We start from the raw sequence: 9,825 nt of genomic DNA, 5'->3' as shown, positions 1-9,825 counted from the left end.
TGAAGAGAGAAAGGCTTAGGTTTTATTCTTGTTCCCGTAGAGGCCACAGCTGGGTAGAGCATGAAAGCAGTGACTGAGCATCTATCACCAGCTCCTGGCAGATGGGGTAGTCACACTTCCTAGACCCTCACGTAAACCTGCTAAGCTGGGTACCTAAAACATTGGCTTTGTTTCTAGTTTCCAAGGGAAATGTAGGCAGAGGGAATTTCCATGACTTGCCCAGGGTTATAGAGCTAGGAGGACACAGGATTTGACCCAGACTCTTACCCCATATTCAAGTCTTGACATCATATTCCGGGGGGGGGGGTCTATTAATTACAGTCTATTAATTAATAGACTGTAAGTACCAGGAGGTCAGAGTTTTTATTGCTTACCATTCTTTCCCCAGCATTGCCTACCATAGTGGCTTGAATGAGAATGGCCTTCATAGCTAGGCTCATATATTTGAATACTTGGTTCCCAGTTGGTGGAACTATTTGGGAAGGATTAGGGGTATGGCCTTGTTGGAGGAGGTGTGTCACTGGGGGCGGCGTTTGAAGTTTCATTCAAAAGCTTACACCATTGCCTGTTATCTCTTTATTTTGTGATTGTTATCTCAACATGTAAGCTATCAGCTCCTGCTCCAGCACCATGCCTGCCCGCCTGCTGCCATGCTCCCTGTCATGATGGTCATGGACTCACCCTGGGAAACTATAAGACCAGTAAACTCTTCTATAAGTTTTCAAGAAATGAATAGCTCAAGACTGAACCAGGACTTCTGGTATTCACTTTCTCCTGCCCCAGCAATACACAGGAGTTCCCTGAGACAAAGGGCTTAACATTGGATTCCCCTGAACAATCTTCTTTCATACACTCCAGAGGTAAACTTGTGGAAACTGTCAGCTAATATATAATATGCATATTTCAAGTACAATTTTTAGTCTGGTATTAATTTACTTAGGAATTCCATTAATGGAGAGGTATGTTGCAAAAAGATTAGGCAACAGACCTTTGGAGAAATGACTCAGACTGGTTAGAAAGGGTTTATGGGGAGTAGTTGAAGGATCAAGATGAAGAATGGTTTGCTCTTGAAAGAACTCTGGCTATAAGTGATGAAATTGGGCATATCCAAGATCTTGAGTCAACATGAGTCAGCAGAGAGGGGAGGGTATTATAAGCTCTGAAATTAATTCAGCTGATCATATATATCCATTTACCCTCTCAACAGCACATCTAACCACCTATCCATTCACTGATAATTTACCTATCCACCAACCTACCCAAACCATTTATCCCTCCATCCACCTAATCACTATCCCATCCATCCACCCATCCACTCATCCACCCATCCACCCATCCTCTCCCTCCTCCATCTACTACCCACTTACTTACATTTATTCACTCACTTATCCTTCCTTCCATATACTATTCTTCCAGTGCCACATAGGTTTAATACACACACTATGCCCTGGGCCTTGTTATAAGTTCTAGGGCTACAGAGATGAATTAGAACTCCTGGTCCTTCTTGAAGACTGATGATCCAGTTAGAGAGGCACACACCCCCAACATACCATTCATTGGCCTCCCAGATACATCTTGAGGGGGAGACAATGGAAGGATTTCATGGCCGTCAATAAAGACCTTGAACTGAGATGAAGAACATAAAACACAGGGCCTGGTGAAATGGAGGGGTGGATGGGTAGCAAGGAAATGTAGCGCAGGGAGGAGAGCCTGGGGTGGGGCACAGGAGGGAAGGCAGATGTGAGGTACTGCTGGAGAGCTGCATTCTGGGCTTGGAGCTGTAAGTGACTTTCCCAAGCTAGAGGTGGTCCAGGCCCCAGGAACCTGGGGAGTAGGTGGGTGGGGGAGGTGGGGGTGGGCAAACGTACACCCAAGTGAACAAAAGCATTAATAGTTTAATTGGGAGTTTCCAGTAATGGCTTCCTCAGATCCTGACAAGCCCTCCAAGGAACACAAAGCAAGCAGGGCAGGTGGAGGATGACGAGAAAATTGACTATGTACGGTACATGGTGGAGTCCAGCTTGCCCCATCCCAAGAGCAGCAAGCCAAGAGCTAGGTAACACATCATTAACAGAACGAAGCAGGAGATGCTTCCCGCCCTTGAGACAGGGATGGAGAAAGATGCCACATTCCACAGTGAGACCACCACGGAGCTCTTGTCAGAGGGATGTGGCAGAGGAGTGGTGTGGACTCTGAGCTGAGGATCCTCTCCACATTGTGATGGGGGTGGGGGCACTGAGAGGAGCAGAACGGGGGGGGGGCAGGTAGAGAAACAGGGAGACAGACAGATGGAGGTGGGGGTGGGGAAGATCAAGGTGTCAGGAGCTGCAAGCACCCATTCTCTTGGTCTCTGTTAAGTGGTGGAAAGAGTTATCTACTTTTCACGGGCTCATAGGTTCCCCCAACACTTCCCCCTGATGTTTTTCTGCATTTGCCTCTGGATTTGTTGGAACTGGGGGGAAAACATACATTTCCTAGCACGCAGATGCTCAGATGAGCTCTCTGTGGGGTGTGGTTGGTAATAATTTAATTAGCCCAGCTTTTTTGGGAAAAAAGTGTTAATTAGTTTTTGCTTAAAATACACATCTTGATAATCTCTTCTTCTCCACTTATCTCTCTTGAGTAAAGCCCCAATTTTCCATCTACACCCCACAGCAAGCCCAGCCTGGGTACCACTGCTATTAAAAAGAAAGGAAATTAAAAATAAAATAGTCTGTACAGTCATGGATTATGACTTGTGATGAATATAATTCTTGTATGTCTGAGAGATGGAAAAGTGGAGGATCCCACAGTCACTTGCAAGGAGCAGCCTCTGATGAGTAGAGACCTCAGGACTGACTGCTGCCGTAGCCCCATCCTTGGAGGTCTTGGGAGATGGCTGATGGACACAGGGTAGAGGATAAAAGCTGTGGCCAGAGCATCTCAGACAGATGGGAAGAGTTCTCGCCAGGTGAGTCCATCCCCCCGAGACTTGTCTAGCCACCTGCCACAAGAGAAGATGGTGGCCACCCCAGTGCTGGTGTTGGTGACCTCCACCTTCTCCACCAGCCAGCCTGAGTAGTAGCCGCTGCCATCATGCTCCAGCCGGACCTTGCGCAGCTCTCCCAGCTCCAGAGTCTCCAGGAAGAAGCGGTCAGTGCTGCCCCTCTCGAAGAGGTTGCGCATTTTCTGCTTCAGTTCCCGCTTGCCCGTGTCCCCATTAGCTCCAAAGATGGTCACAAAGATGTTGGCATCCGTGCCCGCCCCTGGTTCATAGCCGGTCGTCACGATGATTTCATACTTGACTGGTACCAGGCTCTGGATCTTACTGGCGAAGCTCTCTGTCGTCTTAGTAACCTCAAATACCTTGAAGTACTTCCTCTTCCTCTTGAGGGGGATGAGGCAGTCACAGTTAAAGAAGTACCTGGAAGGGCATTAAAGAGCAGACAGGAGTCAGCTCAGGAGATGCCAGCAGAGGGTCACCTCATCTCACATAGCCTCCAGTCATCATCATTCCCCCCAAGATTCCCAGCGAGGCTGGACACCCCCTCCTTCCTGTTGCTCCTTGTTCTAACCCGTTCCTCATTCCTCATATGCCACATGAAATCTGTAACCCAAACCTGTTGGCCCTGTCTTTCAAAGGTACCCAGAACTAGAACAAGCCAGTCTGTTCCCCTACCCCATCCCCTAGCATCTCCCTGCTTGCTCTGCTCTGGTCCAAATCACCATCCTCTTCAGGATGAACATCAGGGACCTGCTAACTGGCCTCTGTGTTTCTTGCTCCCTAGGTTTGGAATAAACAATTGCTACGGGTTCTTCCCAATCCAAATTGTTTTAGCATGCTGTCTTCCAGTGCCTTTGAACTCCCAGCAGCTGTAACTTCCCACCCACAGGAGACCAGCACAAGATGGGGCCCATTATCATTCCATCATGGAGTAAGAGAGGGACAAGGCAGGTCCCAGCCCTTCTTAAACATTTATAGGCAGTTAACCATAGCTGGGGGCCCGGTGCTAAAAAAATTCTGCCCCTCCTTGAGATCTTATAGGCAGTTAATGATTCAGAAGGGGAGGGTCTCATGAAGCCCTGCCTCTTTCTGAGGAGTCAGGCTATCAGTTCCTGGGGGAGAAAGTTTCTCTCCAGTTGTTTAGCTGCTCACACTTTCCTGTGCTCCCTTAAGTAACCCCAGTTAAACTCACTGGACTGGTTTACCAGTCTAGACACGGATGGAATCTTTTCTTCCTTCTGCCATTGGTTTCCCATCTGGAGTGAAGAGCTGTTTGCTCATCTCCCCAGGAAACAGTCTCACAACACTAATAATTTAGCAGACTTTGAAATAAGCAGTCCTGGTGCTTGCTAATGACTTCAGGAACGCAACAATGGAAAAGTGTGCCCAGAGGTGAATACCCTAGTGGCAGTTGGAGAGCAGCACTCCACAGTAGCAGTGGCAAGGAGCCAGCTTTAGGAGATCCCCACTGGGGCAGCTGCTCAGTTCACACTGGGAACCACAGCAAGTGTCCAGGACGAGACTGAAATGTTGGTGGCAGAATAGCTCTAGATCACATAGAGGAAGAAACCGTGACTCAAAATTGCACAGTGTTCTGCAAAGGGGCAATTAAGTCTGAGCCACAGTCCCCACTGGACACATAGAAACAGGACCATCACTTGCCCTTCACCCTGTGGTAGCCTGCACAGAGGCAGGACCTACACCTGCTGTGCCTCCAGGAGAACCTCCCAGAGGAAGGATTTATACCAGCACCCCACCCCTGTGAGAACACACACAAGACAGGCCCGGGCATCTGCCTAAGTGAGTGTCCACGGAGGCAGCAGCATCATCACTCATGTTCTAGGCACACCAGAACACTCACAGGAAGGTCCTCTGCCTGTGAGCCACTCCTGAAATGACTAGCACCAATGCCCTTCCTCTATGAAAACTCCAGAGAGTCCTCACACGGAAGAGTCAGCACCCAAGTCCTGCAAGGGATAGATTGCACAGATTGGTGTGGGATTAGGAGTCTCCTTGCCTCAGTTTCCCAAGTGATGGGATTGTTTTAGGCTGCTGATTGCATCTCTCTCTCTCTCTCTCTCTCTCTCTCTCTCTCTCTCTCTCTCTCTTTCTGTGTGTGTGTGTTCAAACATATGTTGGCCCACACATGTAGAGGTCATAGGTCATGTAATTCTTAGATGTAATTCTTCAGGTGCTACCTACCTGAGCTACCTGAGCAGGGTCTCTTTTTGAGTCAGGGTCTCTCACTGATTAGAGTAGGTTGGCTGGCCACTGGACCTCAGAGACTTGGCTGTCTCTGCTTTTCCCAGCACTGGGATTACAAGTGTGTGGCACCATGCCAGGCTTTTCCGTGGGTTCTGGGAATCAAACTCAGGTCCCCATGCCTGCATGGCAAGCACTGACCGACTGAGCCATTGCCCAGCCCCGACTGCATTCTTTAGCAATTCTCTTTTGACTTGATAGCCACTCGGAGCTGCCTTATCTTCTCCCTTATCCGCTTTGTTCTCCTATGTATCTCCTCTTGTATTTTCTCGGTTGCTCTAATACTAACCTCTAGCATTACTCTCTGGTTTACTTCCCTCCCTACCTGAAGTAACTAACATCTCAGGACACGACATTCTATCTGTGCTTCTTCTTCCCTCCAAATTGAAGGGCGATTGCTTTTATCGGACTGCTACTGTATTTTCATAGGTCCATATATTGTTTGCAGTCACTATGAAGACAGGCTTGTACTCTTGCTGCAAAGCTGGAGAGCAAGCACACAGACTGGGTGTTTAGCCGCACACCCAGGTCAGTGAGGATACATGACATCTTGACCCTTCCATAACCTACCACCACCTGAATATTCCAAATAGTTAGACTGAACAAATAATTCAAAGTAAGATCAAAAGCATCCAACTTTCAACCTAATGCACAAAACCCAATGTAGAAATACAAGAAATATATTTTTAAAAAAGCCAGCAATGAAACTCCTGAAAACCACTGATTCTACCATAATGGACTACAGTGAACTTGGATGAGATGTAATCTAATAATCATAATCAAAAACGATAAGAACATTGCACAAACTCAAAGGGGACACAAATAAACACCAGAAAAAATCACAGAGTAAACACACACACACACAAACTTGAAGAATAAAATAAAGATGTCAATACAGCATAGTAAAGTGAAATTCAATAGAGAGAAATACTATTAAAAAAATGGGGAGAGGGAGAATGGAAATGAAAAGCCCAATAAGGAAGAAAATCCTCAGTGGAGAGACTCACCAATGGAATAAATTAAGTGGAAGACAGAATATCAGGACTTGGATATGAAGTAGACGAATTAAAACATTGAGACAATTACAAAGATAAAATAATAAGAAAGCACACCAGAACACCCGAGGCCTAAGAGATGCCGTCAAAGACATGAACATAGAAGAGGGGGGAGTTCAATCTAAAGGCATAGAAACCATAGTCAATAAAAACACAGCAGAAAGCCGCTTAACCTGGAGCAAGTGATGACCAACAAGACACAAGAGCCATCGAGAATGCCAGATATAAAGGACCAGAAAAGAAATTCCCTACATCAAACTTAATAAAACATTTAGTCTACAGAGATGATTTGAAAGCTTCAAGAGAAAAGAACCAAGTAACATATAAAGGCAACTCCATTGGTACAACAGCAGGTTTCTCAACAGAAATTCTGAAACCCAGGAGAGCGTGGGACAGTATATTTGAGGTCTGAAAGACAATAACTACTGACCCTGATTATTACATTCAGCAAAATTATCCTTTAGAATTTAAAGAAAAAGAAAAACTTACATGATAAAACAAGCTAAAGAAATTCATGACCACTAAGCCAGCACTACAGAGGGTATCTGAAGGAATGTATCTCCTGTGGTGAAAGAATATCCGTGCGGCCACAGGAAAGAATGAACTACTCTAGGCTGGTATATGAGCAAACAAGGAGAAGGAGAGCACCAACCACCACAAAGTAGTGAAAGGCAGTAGTCAGTGCAAAGCTTCCAGTAATAACTGTGGATAGCAACAGTCTTGATCCTCTAATCGAAAGACACAGACCGGTAGATTGAATTAAAAATAAGGCCCATCTATTTATTGCCTACAAGAAACCCACCTCACTGGAATATATGAGCACAGCTTCAACGTGGAAGAATGGAAAACGATATTCCATACAAAAGAAATTAGAAAACAAGCAGGTGTGGTAATACTAATAGCTGGCCAAGTAGGTATCAAACCAAAATTAATTAGAGGAGACAATGAAGGTTACTTTGTATTGATTAAAGGATGGTCTACCAAGAGGATACTGTAATTGTAAACCTTGTGTACCAAGGCACAGTCTACCAAGAGGATATTGTAATTGTAAACCTATATGCACTGAGTATTGACACATTGACTTCATAAAACAGACACCAATGGACTTAAAAGTACAGATTCATCTCAGCATAATAATAGTGCCCCAATAAATAGGTCATCTGACAGACAAAACTAAACTAACAAAAACCACCAAAGAAACATCACAGCTAAATGCCACTGCAGATCAAATGGACTTAACAGACATCTACGGAATATTCCACCCAAACATTGCAGAACACATTTTTCTCAGAAGCCCATGTAGCTTTCCTAAAATAGATGACATTTGAGGACACTAAACAAACCTTAAAAGTACAAGAAAATTCAAGTAATTTCTTATACTCTATCTTTTTTATTTTTTGAGAATATAATTTGATTACAACACTTCCTCCTTCCCCTTGCTCACTTCAAACCCTACCATATACCCCTCCCCATTCTCCTCCATTATGTCTTGTCTTATTACAACAAAATAAAATCAACACCAAGAGAAATGATAGAACATAACTCATGGAGATTGAATAACACACTATTGAATGGTAAATGAGTCATTAAGAAGATCAAGAGGGTAATTTAAAATTTTCTAGAATCAAATGAAAACAAAAATATAATCTACTAGAACCTGTGGCACATGATGAAAGCATGATTGGGATATTTATATCTACAAATGCTTACATTTAAAAAATCAGAGAGGCCTCAAATACAGAGAGCTTAATGATGCACCTTAAGGCCAGGGAAAAACCAGAGCAAGCCAAACCTAAATCTGTAGATGGAGAGAAATAAAAAGATACGGCAGAAATAAAGGAAATGAAAACCAAAAAAATGCAAAGAATCAATGAAGTAAGGAGTTGGTTGTTCATAAAGATAAACAAGACTGACAAGCCTTTAGCCAAACTAACAATTGGAAGAGAAGACCCAAATCAATAGAACTAGAGTCGAAAGGGAGATATTACAACAGATACCAACGAAATTCCGAAGATTACTACAGCATAATTTGAAAACTTGTATTTGAACTTGTAAGTTAGCCAGGTGGTAAGGGTAGCAGGCCTGACAGCCTGAGTTCAATATCTGGAACTCACCTGGTAGGAAGGGAGAACCGACTTCCACAAGCTGCCCTCCAACTCTCCCCCACCCCCTCCTCTCTGTGTGTATTCAGAAAATGAAAATACAGAATAGGCAAGTTTCTATACACACACTTACAAAAATTAAACCTAGATGATACAAACAACTTAAATAGATGTATAACAGGCAATGAGACGGAAGCATAAGTATGGAGTTTCTCAAAGCCAGGCCCCAATGGATTCACTGGTAAATTCCACCTGACATATAAAGAGGAGCTAAGGTGTAGTCCATAAACAAGAAAGGAAAGGAAAGCTACCAGACTCATATTAAAATGGTAGGATTACACTGAAATTAAAGCCAGATAGGGGTACACACACATACACACCCCACAGGCTCATCTCCCTGATGAATATAGACAAATTACTTGTAAACTGTATCCAGTCATACACCAGAAAGATCATATACCATGCCCAAGTGGGCCTTGTTCCAGGGATGTAAAGTAGTTCAACACCATAAATCAATAAATGTAATATGTCACATTATAGATTCAAGGACAGAAATCACATGATCATCTCAGTGATTTCAGAAAAGATATTCTGACAAATTCCAGCATCCCTTCATGACAAAAATCCCAGAAGAAAACTAAGAATGAGACAATGTAATAGGGATTATCTATGACAAACTTGTATTTAACATTGCATTAGATAGGGAAAAACTCAAGACATTCCCACTAAAATCGGGAATGAGACGAGGGTGCCCACTTTCTCCATGCTTATTCAATACAGTCTTTGAAGTCTTAGAGCACCAAGACAAGAGAAAAAAACAACAGGAACACAGACATACATGAAAGAAAGAAGTCAAACGATTCGTATTTGCAGATGATATAATATTATACATTAAGGGCACTGAGACTCTGGCAGAACACTCAGAGCTGATAAACACTGTCAGCAAAATAGCACAATAAAAGAAAACCAGCTGGAAACTTCTGCTAGGAAAACTAAAAAAGAGCAAAGGAAGTGAAGGCAAGGGAAGAATGGATCAGCAGGATCAAGTTAGTGAAAACGATTTGGATTCAGTGCAATCCCCATCAAACTTCAATGGCATTCTGTGGTGGTATTTTGTTCCCCAAAATATTGTGCACCCTAATAAACTTATCTGAGGTCAGAGACAGAACAGCCACTAGATACAAAGGCTAGAAAATGGTGGCACTCACACCTTTAATCCTAGCATTCCAGAGGCAGAAATCCCTCTGGATCTTTGTAAATTCAAGGCCACATTGGAAATAGCCAGGCATGGTGACTCACGCCTTTAATCCCAGAAAGTGAGCCTTTAATCCCAGGGAGTGATGGTAGAAAGGAAAGATATACAAGGCGTGAAGACCAGAAACTAGAAGCATTTGGCTGGTTAAGCATTTGGCTGGTTAAGTTT

At 43.9% G+C, this 9,825-nt stretch overlaps 1 protein-coding gene across 1 annotated transcript in view; it reads right to left on the bottom strand.

The window, feature by feature from the left end:
* Window positions 1-2,708: 2,708 nt before the first annotated feature.
* Window positions 2,709-9,825, bottom strand: part of Loxhd1 (lipoxygenase homology PLAT domains 1) — a 161,523-nt gene continuing 154,406 nt past the window's right edge. The window contains exon 41 of the mRNA XM_059246129.1: window positions 2,709-3,403. Coding sequence (XP_059102112.1) covers window positions 2,923-3,403 — 481 coding nt within the window. The 3' untranslated portion in view covers window positions 2,709-2,922. The remainder of the gene's footprint in view (window positions 3,404-9,825) is intronic.

This window comes from Peromyscus eremicus, chromosome 19 (assembly GCF_949786415.1).
Source record: "Peromyscus eremicus chromosome 19, PerEre_H2_v1, whole genome shotgun sequence".
Taxonomy (NCBI): domain Eukaryota; kingdom Metazoa; phylum Chordata; class Mammalia; order Rodentia; family Cricetidae; genus Peromyscus; species Peromyscus eremicus.
The sequence above is the reverse complement of the archived record's forward strand: the minus strand, read 5'-3'. Positions and strand labels throughout refer to the sequence as shown.